The 25,000-nt window shown below is 44.9% G+C and overlaps 1 protein-coding gene across 18 annotated transcripts in view; it reads right to left on the bottom strand.

Moving 5' to 3' along the window:
* LOC130516790 (transcription factor 4-like) overlaps positions 1–25,000 on the bottom strand; it is a 128,606-nt gene that overhangs the window by 74,793 nt on the left and 28,813 nt on the right. For all 18 annotated transcript variants that reach the window (XM_057018033.1, XM_057018036.1, XM_057018035.1 and 15 more), the window contains 2 exons: positions 19,884–19,939; positions 19,571–19,646 (listed from right to left, as the gene is read on the bottom strand). In XM_057018033.1, the coding sequence (XP_056874013.1) occupies positions 19,571–19,646; positions 19,884–19,939 (132 nt within the window). The remainder of the gene's footprint in view (positions 1–19,570; positions 19,647–19,883; positions 19,940–25,000) is intronic.

Raw genomic sequence — 25,000 nt, 5'->3', positions numbered from 1 at the left:
GATGGATTTAACACGTTTGCTCTTGTCTACGGGGTTGAGATGGAAGGCGAACCATGCAGGCACACAAAGAGCGAGGTAGCAGCGAGAGAAAAGGTGTGAAATTCGGAATTAGCAGCACAATATGTTGAGTATTAAAGTGGCACACAATGAGAAGTGGGAGCAGCACGGCAGAGGGTTTGCTGCTCACCGACACCAGCTGACTGCAGCGAGGTGCAACATTCATGCTCAGAACGCGTCCATGTCTCACCAACACAGCTCGTTTTTTTTACGAAGAAGCAGGCCTCACGTGCACACTCTCAGAGACAGAAATAAAGCATCGCTCCTGTCTCTGGACATTAGAAATGCAGGTTTCTGTTCCGCTGATCACAGACTGCTGCCTAAATTAGCCGTGTTGCCCCAGACGCTTGACACTTTCACCCTGGAATATAGTTCTGTTCTGCAAAAATGTGGCGTTAATCGGCTCTTTGTGGAGGAGAAGGACCCAAGAGGATTAACTGAGGGGTCAGTTGTTGTCAGGAGTCAAAGGTCGAAGGGTCCTTCAGCAGTCAGAGGGTCTCTGATCATGTCCACTCCTCTCCTCCATCACTTTACTGTCCTTTAACAGTTAATAACTGTTCAGGCACACAAAGATATGGATATGAGCGATAATTCCAGTACTGGGAGCCAGTTGGTGAGGCAACTGGTTGCACTGGTAACAGATGACAGGTTTCAGACAAATCTGCGTATTCAGATTTCAGATTTGAAGGGCACTCAAATGTGTTTCTGCAGAGTGCTTGGAAGTTGATTTATTCCCCTATGACAAATCCATTTTGTACGGTAATAAAGTTGTAATAAGCACTTCTGATGGTTACCTCAAAAGGTGTGTTCCATATTTCCTCTCATCCTAAAAAAGGACGGAGAGTTGCAGACGTTACTTTAGCTCCACACGTTCAGTGACAGCGTTGTTCCTCCTCCCACCTTAATACCTGTATTTAGACAAATGTGGCAGCGTTTGAACACCTGGGCGGCTGTAATGTGAGAGCTGCGGCTGCCGATCGGGGAGCCGCGTCAGGCTGCTGATGTGCTCCGTGTGATTTCAGCATGACCACCTGGCTACAGAATAATGACAGATCTGCCCCCACGCAGCGCTCACGAGCCGGTGATCAGAGAGGCACCGTCGCAGCACGACGGACCCCACCTGACACCACACGAGGGTGGAAAAGCACGGACAGGGAGGAGGAATGAAGAGACAAGCCACCTGAGCGCCTACGTGCACGGAGATGACTGTCACCTGCTTTCTCCACAGCACAGAAATGTCAAATATTAACAGATTATCCCCCATCTGGCAACATTAACTACAAGACTGCACCTTGGGCTCCATTAGGCCTTATGAAAATTCACTGACCACAATTAAAGCAGGGATGGAAGAATGTGCTGTTATGCTCAGAAAAACAACAATTAAATCTTTTGGCTGCAGTCTATCAAAAGGAAAACCCATAAAAAATTAGAAGAATAAAAAACTGGCAAGAAGCTCCGTTTAGCTGGTCAAAGAACCGTGAATGTTTAACATATTGAGAATTAGCTTTAACTGTGTCTGTGTGTGTGTGTGTGTGTGTGTGTGTGTGTGTCTTACTGAGATCCTTATTTAAAGGAAGGGGTTGGGTAATGTATTGGATCTATGGAAAGGCAGCAGTACAAGAATGTGGGTGTGTGATTGTAGAAGATCAATAAAGTGGCTAAAGCAGGAAAACCTGAGGGGAAGCTTCCTGTCAGACAGATATTCTCCCATCAGGCTGGTTTAATTGATCTGAACCACCTCCATGTTGTCTGAAGTTCAGCTCTTCTACACGAGTGATTCCAGGCATCGGTGGAACTGGATCCGCGTGTTGCTCCACATGCTTGGGGTGAACGTGAGCCACAGAGATGGCAGATTGGTCTGGTTTAACACTAACAGCGTGGCTTTTCAGCTCTTTGTCAGCTCCCCTTCCATTCAGAGCATGCCAGCACAGACTCTGCCCGTCCCTCACACGGTCCTGCCCTGGAAGCGTGGGAAAAATCAGGGGGAAAGGCAGTCGCTTTACCCCTGTCTGTTGCCAGGGAAACCAACCAACAGATGTAAGGTTAAGACAGTGAAACGCAGGGAAAGTTTCTGCTTCTCTCTCTATTTGTGCATGTGTGGTTGGGACTCGATTCCACCATCAGGACACTCCAATAAGGACTTCAGAATCCTCTGACAGAGTCTCCAATGTAATAAACGCTAACTCAAGTAGTAATCAATGTAATAGACCCAGAATTAAGAAATTAGAATAAAAGAATTCAAGACAACTGGAGTTATTGCTGCTGCTAGATGATTAAACTCAACGGCAGGGAAGAGAATTTTAATTTTCCTGATTCCCTCACAGATATTTATGAGGATCAATTTTACATCAAGAATACAACAATGTTGAGCTGAAGGTTCACTTCCACTCTTTACTGTTTTTATTGTCATTACTTATTTGTGGGATTTGAGGAATATTTACTTGATTATTTTGCATATTCATTGTCATAAAATCCTGGTAAATGTCCACATTCCCCCAGAACTGATTGTTTTCCTAATGAACGACGACACTTTGCATCATTAACTGTTTTATAGCCGGCACGCTTCTTTCTTTTATTTATTTATTTGGTCCTGGAATCAAACACGCTGTCAAAAACTGCAAAATGCAATTAAAATAAACAAAATTGAAAAAGTCATCAACTGGCCCCAATCACCTCTCTGAGGGCCCCAAAGAAAACCCTTCAGTAGTATTGAATGGATCCTCACTCGCCTCCTGTTACACTGTGTATGTTTATGCATACTTTGGAGTGTGTGTGTGTGTGTGTGTGTGTGTGTGTGTGTGTGTGTGTGTGTGTGTGTGTGTGTGTGTGTGTGTGTGTGTGTGTGTGTGTGTGTGTGTGTGTGTGTACTGGGGAGCAGGTGATTGGTTGGCAACAGCTGGAGAGGGACAAGAGAACACAGCTGCAGGGGGGAAGAGGAGGAGGAGGAGGAGGAGAAAGAGAGGAGGAGGAAGAGAGGAGGATATACCACTGGAAGCCTCTCCTGATATATGACACATGGACGTTCACGGCTGAATTCATATCAATTCACTTCTGATTTGATGTCTGTTCATGACTTTCATCCCTTCATCTTTACCTGATAGCAACAACATTCACGGCGACTCCCAACAACACAGCAGCTGACCGTCAACACAGCACATAATCAATCGCAGTGATGACGCCATTTACGAGTCAGCGCCACGTGTGCACGTACAGGAAAACTGTATGTTTATGGGCAGACAATAACGTCAGTATTAAATGATGGACAGTATTATCACAAAGCATTATAAAGTTATGTAAAGTAGCAGTAGCCCCATAACAACCATAACCATATGCATCAAATATATGTATCTAAATATTTATTTTTAACCATACAAAGGTTCGTTTAAAAGCACAAATTAGATCACTCAATGTGCTGCGTCGACATTTGCAACTGTGCTAACGGAAGTTGGGTTATTTTATCTTAATTTTTTTTTACCTTAGATGAGTTTATCATGAACATTATGTGCAAATCATTTGCATCACAGCAGTGATGCTCAGAGCGGAGATCTGACAGGTGAATCGTGTCCATGTCAGCTAGATCAAGAGAGCGTCTGCAGGCTGTCAATCACCAAACTGCACAAGGCAGGTGGAGGATGTGTGTGTGTGTGTGTGTGTGTGTGTGTGTGTGTGTGTATGTGTGTGTGTGTGTGAGAGAGAGAGAGAGAGAAAGAGAGAGAGAGAGAGAAAGAGGTCTTGAAACAGGACCCAGATGATATATTCATGAAAAGTGTGCAGAGATCGGCAGCTCGCAGGACCTCACATCTCCTAAATACACGGAGCCCCAGCTGCTGTGGAAACATCTGTCCTGGAAGCCCAAATCTGACAGGTTTCATAAAGGACACAGCTGAATTTGTCTCCTTAAGCATTTTCTAGAGAGAGGAGACAAAGCAGAAAATCAGCAGCTTCATTTGGAATATCTGGAACTGCAAAATCAAGAACAACCCTCATTTTTATTGGGTTATTTAGATATTATATTACATTTTACATCCTCTCTTAAAATTCCCCCACCAGGTTCAGTTCAGGGGCTGTTTAGAGCCGCCCAAGTCTTCAGAGTTACTAACTGAACAACAGAAAAGAAGAAAGACAGAGCAAAAAGGAATAAAAGAACCAAGTAATGACAGGAAAGATGGACTGACTCATTAAAGAGCAGCAGAGGGTGCTCCAGCTCCAACTTCCACGCAGCCACGGAGGAGCCTACACGTGCTGACGTATACGTGCTTCACGGATCCATACGTGTGTCAGCCAGCCATAACTGAGCCACCATATGAAAGGTCTCTGAGGGGAATAAAACCTCTTAGAAACACAATCGCCACCTCTCGTTTCTGTTCTGGCTGATCACCGTTCTGCCGAGGGCCCCATGAAGGAGCGTTGTGGCCCCTACTCCTCCAGGAGCCTTATTTCATCGTCCTGTTGCTAATAACCAGGGTGGTTTCGTTGTGGTCACAGGTTTGCAGCAGGCATGCAGGAACAGGCTGAACTCCTGACTGATGGACATTTCTATTTTATTTTGACTGACCATCATGATTAATTGGTCAAGTTTTCTCGGATCGTTAAAAATAGGAAGATCACATCAAACATTTATTATTTCGTTGAATCAATATGAAACTGTTAAATCTTGAAGAATTATAAGATAACCCAAAATTGTTCCATCCTCAGCTAATAATAAGAAATAAAAAAAACTAATACAGGCAAAAGTGCTGAAATGCTAAATTAGTCTGAGTCAGGAAGATTGTAGTGTAACTGTCAGGGGAACAGTAAAATTAAATATACACTCATCTGCTTCAATCAACCAATCAAAGGGCACCAGAGAAACTCCCAGGAAGTCACCTCAGCCAGCACACACACTGGGAGTGTGTATTTGTGTGTGTTTGGAACATGTCAGGGCTGAACGTGCTTCATGATCTCTCATCTTACAGTCGAAAGCATCAACAGTCATCACCCACACACACACACACCCACACAGACACACCCACACCCACACCCACACACACACACACACACACACACACACACATAGGCTGAAAGGCAGCAAGTTAGCGCTTAAAGCAAAACTGGGCTTCCATGGCCATCCATTATCACTGACAAGCTAAATGTACCATGGTACACCATATGGTACAGAGAAAGAGAGGGAGAGAGAGGGAGAGAGAGAGGGAGAGAGAGAGAGAGAGATTAAAGTATGAGTAAAGAGAGAACAAGGAAAGATGGAATGGAAGGTGGCACGCATCATAGTTATTGTGTGTTTTCTTCATTTACCACAGTTTATATGTATTTCTTCACCTTTTTAATGCCTGAAAGTGTTTTCTTTTTCATCGCTCATCTTTCTGCTCACATGTTCTTTAACAGACTTTACTTAACTGATATAATTTATTTGCTAATTTACAATGTCTGCTTAAAGAAATGCATCGCGCTTCCAGTGTCTTGACGGCAACAATATTGGATCTGTCCAAAATCCAAATGTCTGTGCTGGCTCGCAATTTGGACAAATGTGAGTGTGTGTGTGCGCGTGTGTGTGTGTGTGTGTGTGTGTGTGTGTTGTGTGTGTGTGTGTGCATTTGTGTGTGTGTGTGTGGGGGGGAAGTTTGTGTGTGTGTGTGTGTGTGTGTGTGTGTGTGTGTGTGTGTGTGTGTGTGTGTGTGTGTGTGTGTGTGGGTGGGTGGGTGTGTCACACAAAGTGTTGTGAAGCTGTTACCTGTGAGTTTTCCACCACAGGAAACATCTGTTCAGACAAAACATACATGTTCAGTTTAGACAAAACCACTATGAGGACACACACGCACATGCACGCGCGTGCACACGCAGAGCCAGTTTTACAACAAAGAAAACGACTGTGCCATGTTACTGCAGAGGGGGTAGTGCCATGTTGGCAAAGCCCAGGGGGCAACCGCTATCTTGTGCCAGGACTTCACTCTCACACAGGCACACACGCACAGAGATACATGCATGCAAACACACATGCATGCATGTACACACACACACACACGCACGCACGCACACACACACATCCACACACACACACACACAGTCCGCCTGCTTCATGTTTAACAACCACAGAAGCTCTTTTGCATTTAGCCTGATTGATGAGCTCTTTTCTACATATTTCTACATTGTATATACTATATGCTATTGTGTGTGTGTGTGTGTGCGTGTGTGCATTTGTTTATGAAATATAAGTGTCCCAAAATTATACCAATACCAATTTGAATGTTTTTATTAAAATTATTACTGAATCTAACTTGTGCTGTTTTATCCATCCGTCAATGTTGGACGTGCGCACGTCATTTCCTCATTTGCATGGAAAGAATTAGGAGCAAATATATTTTTGGTCCGGTCACCAAACATTAACCAGAAATCATCAAGAGGATGAGGTCGACATAAAACAGTAATTTACAGAGATTATCCTGCTTTAAGCGTCTAATCTGTGGAGTTTTATTCTTTCTATGGATTAACGTGCACTCTGGGTGTCTTCCTCTGTCCCTCCACAACGAAACATGACTCCAAATGCTCTTCTACACCCAAGACATGACTGTATAATTACTGATCTGACACACTGATATAGATCTCCAGATGAAGGGAGGGGGAGGTGAAAACTGTCAAAGTAAAAGTCAAATTTGATCACAACGTTTGTATTGAAAAAAAAGAAAAAAAAATACTGCTGTAACGGAGCCCATGATTCCTTTGGAGCCAAATGGGAGTGATGGACAGAGCAAACACATGTTTACCAGCAAACCAGCAGGACGGCTGCTGGCGTCCTGCAGACACAAATGACATCATGTCGCTGGAGACAATTGCAAGCTGCCGAAGCCTGAAAAGCAAAGTATCGGCATCAGCTGTGATCAGGTGTTGAACCCAGGAACAGCTATCTGTCACCATCAGCCCCAACAAAGAGACCAAGAGCCAGCGATACGCTCCGGCTGAGCGGAGCACAGGTGTGCTCAGCTCCGCTGGGCTACAGTTGCTACTGACAGATCTGGGAAACGTTTGGATTCTTCTTCTTTTGCTTCCACAGGTGCGTCTGTCCGTCCGCCCGCCTGCCGAGAGGACGGGCTGGGTCAATGCCAGGAAGTGGACCTTAGAAACCGTGCAGGAAACCCAGTGATCAGGGCTGGTTCTGGGTGATCCTGGACTGGATCAGGGAGGTCCTCCACCCTCCATCCTCTCCTTTTCTGGTATCTGTCTGACATTTCTGACTTTTCATTCCTTTTCACCCCTACTTAATTCCCTACCTCTCTCCCTCTTTCTGTCTCTCTCTCTCTTTCATCTCTCACCATCTGCCCTCCTCTATCTCCATTTGCCTCCCTCTTTTCTCCCTCCCTTTCTCTACCTCTTCCCTCTCCCCCCTCCCTCTCGTCCCTCCCTAAAACTTGGCAGTGATCCCCGCCATGATTTTTTTTCCCTTCCACTTCTCGTTTGGGGGATTGTGAATGAATGCGATCCAATCTAGAGCTCGGCTAAGAGACATGAATTTTCATTAATTACAACCTTGTCAGCAAAAGCATTATGGGAGCTGAATATGAAAATGCTAATGAGAGGAGCTCATTTGCATATTTTTCTTTGTTGGAATGTCATTAATTATTACGTTTTATGATGATGAATGCAGCTGTCGATGACTGGCCCTCCATGCCTAATTAGCTATCAGAAAGCCCTCAGATCAAAAAAGGGATCGAGATCCTAAACTTCACTTTATGTTTGTGATAGATCATTGTGGATGTTGACTGAACAGAAGACATCTGCAGTCTAATGACCGGTGTTGGAACGTGCACGGGTCACTGCTGAAAGCTGCTTTCTCCCTATTCCAGTAGGAAGGTGACTGGCAGAAGGTGCAGCTCACATTTTGGTCCTGCAGGTTGAGTCAAAGTTGGACAGAAAGTTTCAAACGTGAGCAACCAGCCTGTCAGAGCTCATCATCACCTCTCAGAGGAGCAGCCACTCTCCAGCTCTCCTCACCTCTTTTCTTTTGTCTAACAGGAATAAAAACCGAGTCTTTAAATCCCCCCCTCCAAAAAGTCCCCCCCTTACTTGGCTTAATGAATGCCAGGCTTAATTAGAGCACCATGATGTCAGAGGCATTAATTATCAGTTGGCTTCGTTTCAGAAAACACACACAGCCTCTCTGTCTTTCTCTCTCTTGCATCTGTTTTTTTGTCTCTTCTCTATCAGTTTTCTGCACCTTCACAAACGCGCCTAAAATTTCTCCTTTGAAATCTGTCCTGAAGTTCTACTGTCTGGGTTTTAGAGACAAAATAAAGAAGATAAGAACCAACTTTGTCAGAGTTTACAGCTGAAATCTGCTGCTTGTTGCTGAATGACTGAAGGGTTCAAATCGGTGACGTTACCGGTGTTTTAACGCTGGCTCGGGCCGCAAAACAGTGGTTTTGGTACTGTTACAGCGCCTTCACTGAGCATTTTACCTACAGCAGGAGCAGTCAGTCTGTCAGTGTGTAGTCAGGACAGACGGACAAGTCAGAGAGAAGTGAGCGAGAAACAGGGGAGGTAAAGCTCCAGATGCAGGCAAGGGCAGACAGGTAGTGGGATGAAAGTTTGTCCTCACAGGCAAACGTAGGCTGGTTCATTTCTATGAGTGAAAAATATTTGTTGAGGCTGAAACATCAGCTTTGATCTGTTTTAACTTGTTTATTCTCACGGCAAATACTATCATTAAACCCTCATGCTTAACTCGAGCTGCAAATCAGCTTCACCAACATGGAGAATTCTCTTTTTCTCTGCAGCAGAATTTCTTATCTCTGACATGAAAATCTCCTGGAGCTCCTCTTTGGCCTCTGGGAGCCACAGTCAGAGCTGGAGCTCTCTCTCTCTCTGTGAGCTGTGGTGTGAGCTGAGAGCGTTCTCGTTTGAGAATTTTTCAACTTTTCTGGCTGTTTTAAGCTGTGTTGTTGTTAGGTTTTGTCGGTATAGTTTAGTTAACTGTTGGTGGTGTCTTGTGTCGGTTTATTAGTTTAGTTTATCGATGTTTTGGCGTGTAACCAGCCAGCGTTTGTCTGGCTGGTTGGCGTCTGACGCCATGGTGCTTGGTGGTGGTAGCGGGGATCTCTCCCGGTTAAAGCGGAGACATGGCGTTAAGGTGGGGGCCAGGTCTCTGTACACCGTGGAGGAGGTGGCCCTGGCTGTGGGGGAGGTTATCGGACATGGGTCCGTGAAGTCGGTAGGTTCGAGGTGGTGCTGCCTCTGAGCCAGCCGGCCACCAAGGTTACCCTGTCGAACGTGCCCCCATTCATTACGGATGAGTTTCTGTGTCGGGAGTTGTCAAGACATGGCAAGATCGTTTCTCCAATGAAAAAAGTCATGTCTGGATGTAAATCTCCCCTACTAAAACACGTAGTGTCTCATCGTCGGCAGGTCTATATGATTCTTAACAACCGCCATGAAGATCTGGATGTGTGTTTCAAAGTCCGGGTGGACGATTTTGATCATGTTCTGTTCGCCTCGTCGGTGCATATGAAATGTTTTGGCTGTGGCGAAGCAGGACATGACAGGAGGAGTGTGTATGGAGGTAGGGAACACGGGTGGAGAGTGTGTACAGGGGGACAAGGCAGGTGAATTGAGTGTACAGGAGGGTGAGACAGGAGGAGTGTGTGTGGAGGTAGGGCACATAGGTGGAGCGCGTGTACAGGGGGGTGAGCAGATAGGTGAGACGGGTGGTGTGAGTGAGCAGGGGGAAGCTGGGCTTCAGGTAGGTGAGGTGTGGGTGAGGAAGAGGAACTGGGCTGTAGTGGAGCAGCTGAAGCAGTGGAGTTGATGGAGCAGGAAGCCGGTTGGTCTCCAGCTCCATCGAGGCTCCGCAGCAGCAACAGGCCTGGTCCTGTCAAAGCTAAAAAAAAGCAGACAGACAGGTAGACAAACAGGAGGAAAAAGAGAAGAGCCGGACAGCAGCGACAGCGAGGGCTGTGTGTCTGATGATGGTGACCTCCAACAGAAGAACCTGGGCAGACAGGAGGACAAGTCCTATCCTCCCAAAATGTTTAAAGCATTTTTACAAGAGGCAATATATGTAGGGGGTGAAACATTGAACACTACTTTCCAGACAAACAGCAGTTTTATCTTTCTTTCTTCCAGACCACACAAAAATAAGGCTGAGGCAGGTTTTACTGATCAGGAGGTTTTTAGACTGAAAAAACTGATTCTTAAAGTTAGGAGGGAATTAATGTAAAGATGTTGGGAAATGCACCTTTTTAGTTTTTTATTAGCTTCATCGCTGTTTTATCTCTCTGTTTTTATCTCACACTTTTTAATGAGTAGTTTTAAGATTGGGAGCTTAAATATAAATGGAGGCAGAGAGAAGAAAAGAAGTTTTAGTGTATGAAACAATGATTTTAAAGTGCCGGGGTGGGGATCCTCTTCTCTAAGAGTTTTAACCCAACATCTTTTACTGTTGATCATGTTGTTCAAGGAAGGTGCCTTTTAATCACGGCCCAGTTTGACCAGTTCAGTGCTGCTTTTATTAATGTGTCTGCAGTGGTGCAGAGAGGAAGACCTTTTTAGAGACACTCAACAACAAACTCCAGGGGTGTGGTTCTGTCGATTATTTATTCTTGGGTGGTGATTTTAATTGCACTGAAGATGAGTTTTTAGACCGGAACCATGCAGAGCCGCATCAGTCCTCGCAACAGGTGACAGTTTACGTGGCCCCACGTTAGAGAAGATAGGGTGTCTTTAGCTCGTTTAGATCGCTTTTACTGTTTTAAACATAATTTTAATGTGTTTAAATCATCTAATATTGTGCCTGTGGGTTTTACTGATCATGCTTTGGTTTTGTGCTGTTTTTATTAACAACATTTTACCAAGAAGCGCCTACTGGCATTTTAGTACTGTTTTAGCATCTGATTTTAAAGATGCTCTTACTTTTGGGCTGGTTTTAGGCAGAGAAAGGGCCTAAAACAGTGGTGGGACTACGGAAAGACACAGATCAGAATGTTGTCTCTGCAGCACACTCTCAATGTTACTCGTCACATCACCGGATCTATCAGGGATCTGGACGTGGAACGTTTGAATGAGTCCAAAGGAAACGGAGGATCTGTTGGAATCCTCGAGACCAAAAAAATGGCTTTAGCCAACCTGCTCCTCCAGAATCCAGAACATCTCGGAGATGGATGCACCCTCCAGCTTCTTCTTCGGCCTTGAGAGGAAGTCTGGGCAGAGGAAGCTGATCCACTCCTTGCTGTCGGACACAGGGCAGGAGCTGACCAACCCGGGGCAGATCAGGAGGAGAGCGGTGGGGTTTTATGCTTCTTTGTACAAGACTGATTTTAAAGACGACAAAGACTGTTTTAATGGTTTTAGTGCTTTTAGTCAAGGACTGCCCAGGGTCTCTAAGGAGACCAACCACCGAATTCAGCGTCCGTTGACGGTACAAGAACTGCATGGCCCTGCATTGACTGCAGGGCCGCATGCAGGCCCCAGGCATCGGGCATCGATGGACTCTCGGTGGAGTTTTTCAAGGCTTTCTGGGACATCCTCGCTCAAGATGTCCTAGAAGTCTTCAACGAGACTTCAACAAGTCCTACAGGAGAGCCGTCATCACCCCCTTCTGCCGAAGAAAGGGAACCTGCAAGACATAAGGAACTGGCGCCCTGTGTCCCTCCTCTGCACGGACTACAAGATACTCTCCAAGGCCTTGGCCATCCGGATGAGGGAGGCTATGGCGCAGGTCATCCATTAGGACCAGACGTACTGTGTACCTGGCAGGTCAATGGTAGACAATGTCTGCCTCATTAGGGATGTTTTGGAGGTCTCCAGTTCATCGAGGATGAGTGCTGGTCTACTTTCTTTAGATCAAGAAAAGGCTTTTGACCATGTTGAACACAACTTCCTGTGGAAAACCATGGAAAGGTTTGGGTTCAGTGCTGGTCTGATAGCCAAGATCCAGGTACTGTACAGTAACATTGAGAGTGTCCTGAAGGTCAATGGCAGCTTGTGTGCTCCTTTTAGAGTGTGTAGAGGTGTCCAACAGGGCTGTGCTCTCGCTGGGATGCTCTACGCGCTCTCCCTGGAACCCTTCCTCCACAAACTACGCTCTTGTGTTCAAGGTCTGTTTTTACCGTGTTTTAACAGTAATGTGGTTTTATCTGCCTATGCTGATGATGTGGCTATTTTTATTAAAGACCAAGCAGACATTAATGTAGTTTTAAATGTCACCAATAAGTTCTGTGATATGTCGTCTGCGAGGGTGAATTGGGGGAAGAGCAAAGCCCTGGTCATCAGCGAGGGGCGTCAGGGCCTCCCCGTTCTCCCTCAAGGTCTGTGTTTTTAAATCCTGTGCTCTTTTTAAATGGAAGACGATCCAGGAGTCCAGCTCTCTGCACTGGCTGTTAAAGGAGCCCCTAGTTCACGGTGGCAGACTGGATGTCTGCAGCAGCGCCATGCCCGGGCTGATGGGGGCACTGTGTGGCTCCAGGACTGTCACACTAAAGCAGCTGGTGGAGGCAGCCGGTCCGGCACTGGCTGACGCCCAAACCCTAAGCACTATACTGGGGCTACGTTCGTTACGGGTGGTGGAGAGGACCCTGGAACTGTGGAGGAGGAGGCTCTCTGTGAGAGAGAGAAGTCTTCTCCTGCGGTACGGCAGAGAGAGAGCTGAGCCGGACCCCACGGACATCTTCCCTGACTTCCAGCTGAGCCCTAGATGCGAGGAGTTCAGCGGGCCTCTCCTGAAAGCCGTCTGCAGGAACAAACTGGGCCTTCATGGAACTGACAATAAGACTGTTTATGTGAACATTGTGAAGACAATTAACGGACAGGGGCTACTCAACAGAGCAGCCTCTGTGTGGACAGACAGGCTGGGGGAACAGAATCCACAATGGAGAGTCCTATATAAACCCCCTATCAAAAAGAGGACCGGGGACCTCCAGTGGAGGATCCTACACAGAGCTGTCGCACTGAACGTCTACCTCTCTAGATTGAACCCTGCTGTGTCGGACCAGTGCCCGTTCTGCTCAGGGTGAGAGACTGTGTTTCACGCGTACAGTGAGTGTGAGCGACTCACTGTACTTTTTAATGTTTTAAAAGGTGTTTTTAACAAAACGTTTTCTGTCAGAGGTTTTGTCTATAGAGCAGGGTACAAAAAAGCTGCTCATAACAAGTGGCAGCTACTCAATTTTATTTGTGGAGAAGCCAAGATGGCAATCTACATCTCCAGGAAAAACAAAATTGAAAAAAACGGAGATTGTGAGGCCACCTCAGTGTGGCGTAGTAACATCCGGTGTAGGCTGAGGTTGGAGTTTGTTTTTTATAAAATGATGAATGACCTCAGCCGATTTTGTGAAATATGGTGTTACAGCGATGTACTCTGTACTGTAAAAGAAGACAATATGCAATTTGCACAAACCCTTATGGGATAGTTGTATCGCTGTTTTATAGTATTTATTTATTGTTGATTTTGTGTTCTGAACAGGGCGCTCGTGCCCCTGTGTAAACTGTAAATAAAGTATTTTTGTAAAATCTCAAATCTCTCTCACTCGCTATAAACACAGTTTCTCACTGCACATCTCTATCTCTTTCACCTCTTAGACACAAACAAGCTCTCTCTCTGCCTCTCTCCCTCCCTCTCTCTCTCTCTCCTCTCTCTCTCTCTCTCCTCTCTCTCTCTCTCTCTCTCACACACACACTCACACACAAACGTAGCGTGGCTGGCCAGATGGGACTCTTCCACATGACCAAGCCGATCAATCAACACTGAAGGGCCCAGGTGCTACTACGCACCATTTCACAGTCTGTCACACACACACAAACATGCACACACACACACACAAGTTGTACACACACATAGTGGCACAGATATACAGAGATAGAAAGATAAAGGACACACACACAGAGGTTAGAATACACACCAACACACACACACAGACAGTGCAACATGAATGACCCCAGTCTGGTCCCCAGAGGACTCATCTGGATGGATGACAGAAGATGGAGAAGACAGACAGATGAATTGAAGAGAAAAACAGAAAGATAGATAGATAGATAGATAGATAGATAGATAGATAGATAGATAGATAGATAGATAGATAGATAGATAGATAGATAGATAGATAGATAGATAGATAGATAGAACTTAACCACAGGTGTAAATATTAACAGCTACATCACTACTTCCTTCATTAGCCTTTCAATAACACATAATTACATTTGACAGTTTTTCGTGCAACTAAAAAAAACCTTCCTGGGATAATGTCCCACTGCGATTGGGGCCCCTGAAGTGCTCCCTGATGCTTCCAGATTCCAGTGTTTTACATTTCCGCCCTCTCGTCTTGACAAGGCCCATTATTACAACGTCAGATCTAATTACACATGACATTTACATAAGATACACAGCCCCTTCAAAACAATAATATCGTGACTTCTCTGCAGTCTTTGACATTGTGCTGCTGTGTTAATACACCGAAGTCGGAGCAGCAACAATCAGAGCTGGACAACCTTTCCAAATCTGACAAAAGAGACAGAAACACCGCAGCTGGAGCATCATAGCAATACTGAACTGAAGAAGCCTTCTGGATAGAAGGCGAAATGTCTTCAAGAGAAGAAACCCAGTCCAGTTGACAGAGAAAACTACCTTGGATCATACCAATAGATTATTCTGGCATTCTATTAATTTATTGATACTAATTTATCAGGTCTTTATCACCAGACCTGATAAATCTGTTAGAAAGAAAATTAATCTAAACCAATGGAACAAAAGATTTCCACCCACAAAATACTCATGGGCAGCAGGTAAGAAGAAAAACTAGATTACAAAACTATTATTATTATTATGCTATGAGGACTGGTTGGAATTCTGCTCCAATAACATCCCCAAGTGTTATCATTGGGCCACCACTTGTCTTCAGGGCCACGCTGCAGTTCCTTTCCATCTAATTCTAAAACCTTTTGTCTTGTGTGCATTTAAGACACCAATAAACTGCAAAACCCCTAAACAATCACCTCCCTTCCACACAAACTACTGGGTCAAAGGCTAGTTTAAGGGCTTTTTCATAATCATGTATCATTATCTCTATTGTTGTGTTTGTTTTTCTTTTTACAAGCTGTAAAGTGAGTGAAAAAACCTTAAGCATATGTTTCGGCCATTTTGAAAGCTGTATTATTTATATCACAGTGTTTCCTCTTTACACTTCTGTGTTTAAACATTCTGGGCACAAAAGAGCCAGAGCCAGCGGGGAGAGACAGGAGGATGACCTTGGCAAAACACCCAGCTGAGGTAAGGGGCTCCTGGGGTGGGGAAGGAGACAGGAGGGCCTGGCCTCCATGGAGAGGAGACGAGGCCATACAGAAATGGAGAGGAGGAAACAGGGGGGGCACAGAGGACAAGAAAAGGAGAAAAGGACACTGTGTGGGTGGCAGAGAAATGTGATGAAGAAGAGGATCACCAGAAAACAAAGATGATATGAGCGGGCGTTAAAAGGAAAAGCTGAGGAAGGGCAGAGGAGGAGGCTGAGAGAAGAGAAGCAGGATATAGAGGAAGGAAGAGAGAGAGCAAGAAAGAGAGAGACTGTATGTGTGAAAAGTGTCCAGATGTGACCTCCTCAGAGGGGGTCCAGCCTCACGGCCCAACACTCATTAATAAGGTCACACAGAGGTGAGACAGACGGCTGACTCACAACATTTCAATGGAAACAACCAGAGAAGAAGAAGCAGGATCATCAGGTTTGTACCAGTGTTCCGCTGTCCCTCCACGTCCAGCCTGTCCTGCTGCTAGCACAGCAGCAGCCATTTTACTGGCGCAGCTACATAAACTTTCTGCTCTCAAATTAACTGCTCTCATCAGTAAGCTGTGCTTCAGAGGAGCCACCTTCTGTGCTTTTAAACCAATAACTCCTTTAAACGGCAGCAAAATCCCTGAATGTAAAGACGATGATGTCCTCACAGGGAGGTTAGACCTTGCAGGTGTCTGGCTGCAGAGGACAAAAACCAGAACAAAGAACTGAGACAGAGTCTACCTGACACATATTTGCACGTGTGTGTGTGTGTGGTGTGTGTGTGTGTGTGTGTGCACGTGCTACGTCTTATCAGTCTGATGTTTACTCAAGTGTTCAGAGAGGTGAAAGGTCAGGATTGACAGCTGAGCCCTGATTGCAGGTGTATCTGCAGCTCCACTCACACATGCACCCGAACCCACAATTCAACTTCATATTTGTTCCTCTCATCAATCAAATTGAATGCCAAAGCTCAAACAGTTGTCGCGACAACAGCAGTTAGCTTTCAGATTACAAGGTAGCGTAATGTCAATAGCTTGAAAAAAACAAAAAAAACAGTACATTTCTGCAAAATTATCCAAATTTATCTATGGAAGAAAGTTCTGCAGATGCACACGATGACGACAGAACAGGAGGACAACAGGAAGTGAGCTGTTGTTTCAAAATAAAGGTCCTAATAGTGGAACTGTGAAAATGAAACCTTGGGATTAAACGAATAAAACCTTGAATTTAGATGAGCTATTTACCTGTTTGTGGATGACAAAATTAACACTTATAAAGTAGGTCGTAAATTTGACATTATGGTTATTTAAAATACTTGGATTTTCACTTAGATCATATCTCATGTCTGTGTGAAACAGAACCAAATGCTCAAACCACATAACTTCATCTTCACTATCAAGATGACGGTTACAGAGATGACGAGGCGGCGGTGTGGTGCACCTGCTCGTAGCTCTACCACATATACATGCACGCACACATATAGTCACGTTTGTATTGGCACAAATAGAAGGTGAAAATCACAAAATACCAATAATATATAGCATGAAGCACCCACGATTCAAAAGTCTGCTCATTATATACTCAGTCCAGCACATACACACACCACACAACACCACACACACACACCACACCACACCACACACACACCACACACACCACACACACACACACACATGTGCACGCGGGAGGGGTAGATTAATCTAGTGGGGTCACTGAGATGACACTAATCCCTTCACTGATTATCTAGAGCATAACATCACTCTAATCTGATGGGGGTGGTGGGAAGTTAAGAAAGACAGACAAGGTCTGAGAGAGAGAGAGGAGAGAGAGAGGGGAGAGGAGAGAGAGTGAGGAGACAGGGGCGAGAGAAAGAGAGGAGAGAGGGAGAGAGAGAGGGAGAGAGAGGGGGGGGAGAGAGAGAGCTCATGCTCAACATGTTGGAATCATGGAAGCCTGAACTGTTATTCCTGCCAGTTCAGTTTTAAAACCTTGCCATTAAACCATCTAAATGTGTTTGACCTGCAGCTTCTGCAAGAAAAACAAAGAAATATGGGAGTAAAGAGCCATCAGGGCGCGCTGGATTCTCCATTCATCCATTATCTTCCTCTTATCCAGGATCAGATCACAGTGGCAGCAGACTAAGCGCAGTATTCCAGCAACATTTTCCAGCTCCTCCTGGGGATCTGGGCAATATAGACTATAATCCCTGCAGTGAGTTTACAGCGGGTGTTATTTAGACGTGCCTGCTGATGCCTTTATAAGGGAACGACCACCACTGCACTTCCTGAATTTAATCAACACAAACTTTCATTTTGGTTCAGGTTTTTGATCGACACCCGTTTCAACAGCACTCGTGGTGAAATAAAAAGTCAAATTTTGACAATAATGGAGAACTCTAAGGGAGGAAGCAGCTTCTGAATAACTGTTCCACAGGACTGCTCCCTGATGACGACACGACATCTGTCGGCAGACGTCAGATCTGCTGCCCTTTAGATGAGCTGTACTCTTTGACCCAGTAGCATCCACCGTAGCAACCACAGGCTGAACGCTGCTAAACACATGTGAATGTGTGGTGGGTTCGCCAAAGTGTCACGTTGGGCTCTACACATCTGTGCAGAGAGGATCGATGACAACGCAACACACTCCCATCAGGACGTGCAACAAAAAGATTAAAAAAAGAAGACAATCACATTTCCGCAACTGTCGCTGAGAAGGATGATTTCACTAATGTTGTAACTGTGTTTGTGTGTGTGTGTGTGTGTGTGTGTGTGTGTTCCATATCCCCACCTGTCTCGCTCTCTTAGCGTTATCATTATCAGAGTAAATTGCAACCCCATACACCAGATGAAGAATACAATATTTCCATTTCTGACCCTGCATCGTCCCCTCGCTATCTGTCTGTGCTGCGACATCCCATAATCACAACACTGTCACAACACATCACACACACAATGGATCATCCTCCCAAAGATTCCCAAAGTCTGAAGTTTCCCTTATTTCCATGATGGCAAACTCCCGTCAACCGACACCAGAGCCAGGATCCCATCAACTATTACAACCATTCTTCTTTTTTCTTTTTCATTTTTGTTTGGTTCTCAGCTGATTAAAGTAACAAATGGTTTCTTGCAGAGAGAATCTAATTGTACAGGCAGATTTGATTTCAACAGATGTGTTTACAAGAATAAAGGTTTTCTTTATCAAACTGTTGGTTTGAGGCACGCAAATGATGAATTATGAAGAATAGAACAAACATATTAATAAAGAAAACATTTCAATGGGTTCAAATTCCAGTCATCTGAAGAGGAAATGTAAAACTGAAATTTGCACACATTAGCTGGAGTTCCAGCTTTTGTGTGTAAAAAAGCCAAAAGTTCAAAGTTCACAGGTCCCTTAACTAGACTTTAGGGGCCATTTAGACAGTAACTAACTCACAATACTGCGTCTTTCAGCCTGATATGAGTGAAACAGACACACAGGCGAGAGGAAGAGAAGGACCAGAATGGTTTTGGTCTTCACTCCAACAACCTTCGCCCTCACAGCTGGAGGGAATGGCTGAACTTCCTGGTCATCATTTTTACTGGACTATTACTGCTGGAGTTCAGAAACAAGACAGAAATGCCCTGATATGATGCGTGATAAACCATAATCAGAGCTACAATCGCATCAGCTCATATCAGACTTGATTTAAACGACATGAATTACTCGTCAAATGCGTTCTGTGACAGCGAAGATGCTGTGTAATGATCCTGGTCTTAGTGCACTCTGCATTTACAAGGAACCATCATGCTGCACCAGAACCACAAATACCCATCAGCCTTTCATGTGACTCTTTTGAAACGATAACTTTAGCAGGGAACAAAGGGTGAAATTATACACATAATGAAAGAGAGAAAGAACACAGGTAGAGCTCTGAGCTGACACCTTCCATATTTGATGCATCCAGTCAAAGGTAATTAAGCTCTGTGTGTGTGTGTGTGTGTGTGTGTGTGTGTGTGTGTGTGTGTGTGTGTGTGGTGTGTGTGTGTGTGTGTGTGTGTGTGTGCCTGTGTGCGTGCCCGTGTGTGAGAGAGTGAGGGAGAGAGGGGCAGATTATCTGTGTCAGTGGCCATTTGCTCACAACTGGCGCCACAATGGAGAGAGCCAGAAGCAGAGAGCATCATGGGTAAATGAGCACACGCTGCCAAGCATTTTGGACAGAGTGGGCTAGGAAGGTAAAGAGAGAGAGAGGTTGAGCAAGAGCAACCACAACACACGCACAGCCTGTGACGTACCTGTTAGCCTGGAGTTAGCGTACGGAGGTGAGAGGCTGTCATGTGACGCCATGTACTGAGACCCGTCTGCATAAGTCTGGAGAGAGGACAGACAATCAGGGTGAACCTTAACAGGTAAACACAGTTATCAGAATATCTGCTGGTCATCAGATAAATAATAGGAAACTACAGAAGTAGCTTGATTTGTAGCAACTGTACAGAAAGAGCAGGAAGGTCTGCTATGAAATAGCAATAAATTGATACTCATAGACTGAACATCACTGAAAATGTTAACAGTGTTCCATTCTAGGAATTACTAATTGTCAGTAGTTACCTTGGAAGTGCGACTTCCGCTTGACCATGAGCCTGCACCCGTCCTCTCTTCCATATCTGTGTGAGAGCAAGACAGAGACATTTAGATGAGATGGAACACCACCCAGGTAACCTTCTCGCCATTTAACCTCCCACTCCTTCAGTTTCTTCACAACCAAAAACTCTCAGCGGGGATAAAATACAAACGCAGCGACGTTTGCCTTCAGAGCCACTGGGAACCAGGTTAGCTTCAATACGGCCCAACTGAAGCTTTTTGTCTCAGGAACAACAATTTAGGAAGAACAGAAGGAACCGCTGAACACTGTTCTGACATGCTTTTGCAGCACACATAGCTAAAGCTAAAACCTCCGCCGACTGTCTTTGTTGTGTTGCAGGCTAATGTTGCACTGTGTATTCCCTGTCCAGCATAGCTGAACTCATATTAGCTATTAGCTGAGCGACGTTCTCAACAGTTTGAACAGAAAGGTACGGAAAATCTGGTGGCTAACAAAGAACAATGTAGCAGCGCCATTCAGCCTCCTGATAATGATCAAGATTAAAAAAGGTTATTAACACCAGGCGAAACAATTTCAACATAAATTCAACCAAAATTAAGTCATTCATCAACAGCAACATCAGCAGCAGCAACAGCAGCCTTGGTAGAAGCAACAACAACAGCAGCAGCAGCAGAGGCAGCAGCAGCAGCAACACACGTCATCAGTCTGAATGTCATCAAACATTATTGATCATGATTAGCTTTAAAATAATGTGTCCCTGCTAAATTTAATGGTCTCTTAAGCTTGATGCAGACAACTAATCCGCTCCAGCGTCACAATATTATAATCTAACACAAGTCACAGGTGACCTGATAACAGGCCACCAGGATTAGCTGTAGATGTAAATTCAACACCAGGAAAACCGTTCAAGCTGTACACAAAAGGTGAACATTTATATTAAAACAGCTTCATGTGACAGCTTTTTACAAACAACATAAGATATATATTTCTCGATTTATTTACACTGTATAAGCAAAACATAACATCACTGTTTCATTAAAGAAACAAAGTTAGCTTTAGGGAACACAGCAGTCACCACTGGGATCAGGAGAGCAGGCGTGAAGTTGATAAAGCTAAAGGTCCAGGAATAGGGAGGGGAACACAGAAGGTCATATGGGGAGACAGGTCCAAGTTGGTCAGCAGGAAGGAAAGTAGATAAGGAGACTCGGTGGTGGAATGAGGATGTTCTAGAGTCTAGAAAGGGAAGAAGGGTCGCTGAGAAGAAAATGAATAGATTCAGACAACAGGAGAACGAAGAGATGAAGCACAAGTTGAATGTAGAGGAGGCAAAGGCCAAACAAAGAATGAGTGATGTGGATGAAGGTCTGAAGAAAGGAGGGAGGGAAGGATTCACACGGACAGAGAGATGAGGAGGAGGTGAAGAAGGTCATGGTGATGAAGGACATTGATGGAAATGTACTGACGTCTGTCGGAGCGGACCAGAGTAGATGATGTCAAGCAGGAAGGAGCAAAGATGAGTGAGAGTGAAGGCATTGAGGAGGATGAAGAGTGGGAGAACCCTGGTGGCACACCTGTGGAGGTGTGCACATGTCCTCGAGAAGTAGCTGTAGAGCTTTTGACTATGAGATGTTGGAGGGTGAGAAGGATTCTGAAGAATGAAGGAGAAGTGCGTTGTCGATTTTCTTGTGGAGCTGTTTCACCTAGAGATGATGTAGCTGTGGGACGATATCCTTTCATGCCAAGGATGAGGACTACAGGTGCAACACTTGTGTTGAGGTTGTTGGCGGAGGCTTCCAGAGAAGGTCAGAGAGCTATGTTGTGTTGGGGTCTGAAGAAAGCACATGACAGAAGCTTTGGTCCTGTCTGAAGATGTGCAGAGCATCTGAGATGTTTGTTGGTGAGACACGAGGGGGAGCTGGAGGACAGTGGTGAGGTGTGTTGTGTGATAGGAAAGTGTCAGCTGGAGGTGGCAGAGGTGAGGACGTTGAGGTTCCCTTTGATTGGAACCAGGAATGAGAACATCAGAGGGACAACACGTGGTAGATGTTCTGGTGGTTGAGCCAGAACACAAGACAGGTGAAGGTATGAGGCCTTGAGGAAGATCTAAGTCTGGATATATGGACGTCGTTAGAGAGGACATGAAGCTCGCTGGTGTGAGAGGTGAGGACAAGGACGAAGACAGAGGGACCCCTGAAGGAAAACCTCTACAGCAGAAAACCAAGACTGAAGCTAAATAACTGCTGCTCTGGTTCTCGTGAATAAATACGTGGAGTAGATCTTACAGGATGTTTCATGATGGAAAATCTTTGTTTTACTTCAGGATGAAACCTGTAAGATGTATTTGTAGAATTTCTGTAACTTTATAAGTACAGAAACTACTCAAATATAGAAAAGTGGGAGATGAGGATGAACAACAGGATGAGAAGGATGAGGAGGCACCTCTGAAGAGAGGAAGAGGTGCTGAGAGAGGAGTGGGAGAAGAGGGTGAAAAATACATGTTGCTAAACTAAAAAGATGTGGAGGGGCATAAGAGAAGGAAGAGAGGAGGCATCCATGTGTCCTGCACCTGATAAGGGCTCCGATTGAGGGTTATAAATTACACCAGAGAGGAAGAGTGAGGGGGAGAGAGAGAGGTAGAGAGAGGCAGAGAGAGAGGCAGAGAGAGAGGGAGAGAAAGAATTCACACACAAGCAGAAAAAACACACTTCAAAATATGCACACATAACTTTACCTCTCTCTCTCACACACACACACACACACACACACACACACACACACACACACACACACACACATACAGGGCTAACTGTATTAATAAGAGTCTGTTCTGTGTCAAGCAGGTCTTAATAGGATCAGTCTGAGAGACATGGAGCTGTCTGTCAGTCTAAGTTCATTAACTGATGATATATGACCTGCACTTTCTGTGTGTGTGTGTGTGTGTGTGTGTGTGTGTGTGTGTGTGTGTGTGTGTGTGTGTGTGTGATCATGACAAAAACAGCCCTGTGCATGACCACATGACCAACAGCTCACCATACTCATTTATTTTATGTAAAAAATGAAACAGTAATGAACAATTAGGATTTTTTTTAAATAAACAAACTTATAATACTTCTTGCAGCAGAAACTGGAGTTGTTCCGTGTTAAAGGAATAACTAGAAGCTATTGAAAACACATCCAGGTCACGGTTCAGAATAAAGCACACACCTCCACTGTAACTGCTTTCACTGATGTTTGACAGAAACCTCAACGTTTATCTGTTGACACACATACAGGCTGTTTCCATGGTTACCAAACCACAGTCCCTGTTTTTTTAGGTGTCCACCACAGCAGATTGACATGATTTCAGCTAAATAATTAGCTGAGATTATGGTAGAAATCCTGAGAAGTGGCTCTGACTTCCTTCGACCTGACCCTGCTGCCACCTCTCATTCTAGTTCTGTTGTAGGAAATAAAACCCTCATGACTGAAAGCTAACGGTTTTGCACTGATTTGAATATTCCTCCACATCAGGAACACACTCCAGTCTTAATTAAGCCGGTAGGCGAGAACCTTTGCTGGAAGAACTTCGTTAAGTGCTCATCAGAAATGTGCGTTTTCCTGTTACGCTGCCTGATACACACATTTAGAATGATGGAAGCATCAACACTAAATTAAAGAGGGTCCTGACAGGCACACACACACAGTCAAACAAAAACCCGCCCCTGATAGCCAGAAATGAGGACAGTGGTCGTTCTGTGTGACAATCGACGTGTATGTATGGCTGCACGTGCGTGCATGTGTGCATCCACCTGTGTGAGCTCTATGGTCCCACTGTTTTCATCTGGTCCCTGACAAAAGTCTTTAAATAACTGTGGACCTGTTCAGTCCCCCAGTGCGCACACACACATACACACACACACACACACACACACACACACACACACACACACACACACACACAACACCAAATGAAAGCACGAGTTAAGAATCAGATTATGTCTCTGTATCTTTGCCTTTAAAGCAGCTTAAACTGTCTCGCACCCACAATTTTGTTGTGCCTGTGTGTGTGTGTGTGTGTGTGTGTGTGTGTGTGTTGTGTGTGTGTGTGTGTGTGTGTGTGTGGTGTGTGTGTGTGTGTGTGTGTGTGATCATGACAAAAACAGCCCTGTGCATGACCACATGACCAACAGCTCACCATACTCATTTATTTTATGTAAAAAATGAAACAGTAATGAACAATTAGGATTTTTTTTAAATAAACAAACTTATAATACTTCTTGCAGCAGAAACTGGAGTTGTTCCGTGTTAAAGGAATAACTAGAAGCTATTGAAAACACATCCAGGTCACGGTTCAGAATAAAGCACACACCTCCACTGTAACTGCTTTCACTGATGTTTGACAGAAACCTCAACGTTTATCTGTTGACACACATACAGGCTGTTTCCATGGTTACCAAACCACAGTCCCTGTTTTTTTAGGTGTCCACCACAGCAGATTGACATGATTTCAGCTAAATAATTAGCTGAGATTATGGTAGAAATCCTGAGAAGTGGCTCTGACTTCCTTCGACCTGACCCTGCTGCCACCTCTCATTCTAGTTCTGTTGTAGGAAATAAAACCCTCATGACTGAAAGCTAACGGTTTTGCACTGATTTGAATATTCCTCCACATCAGGAACACACTCCAGTCTTAATTAAGCCGGTAGGCGAGAACCTTTGCTGGAAGAACTTCGTTAAGTGCTCATCAGAAATGTGCGTTTTCCTGTTACGCTGCCTGATACACACATTTAGAATGATGGAAGCATCAACACTAAATTAAAGAGGGTCCTGACAGGCACACACACACAGTCAAACAAAAACCCGCCCCTGATAGCCAGAAATGAGGACAGTGGTCGTTCTGTGTGACAATCGACGTGTATGTATGGCTGCACGTGCGTGCATGTGTGCATCCACCTGTGTGAGCTCTATGGTCCCACTGTTTTCATCTGGTCCCTGACAAAAGTCTTTAAATAACTGTGGACCTGTTCAGTCCCCCAGTGCGCACACACACATACACACACACACACCACACACACACACACACACACACACACACACACACACAACACCAAATGAAAGCACGAGTTAAGAATCAGATTATGTC

Source organism: Takifugu flavidus, chromosome 20 (genome assembly GCF_003711565.1).
Source record: "Takifugu flavidus isolate HTHZ2018 chromosome 20, ASM371156v2, whole genome shotgun sequence".
NCBI classification, from domain to species: domain Eukaryota; kingdom Metazoa; phylum Chordata; class Actinopteri; order Tetraodontiformes; family Tetraodontidae; genus Takifugu; species Takifugu flavidus.
Note: the sequence above shows the minus strand (reverse complement) of the source record. Positions and strands in the feature narration are given on the sequence as shown.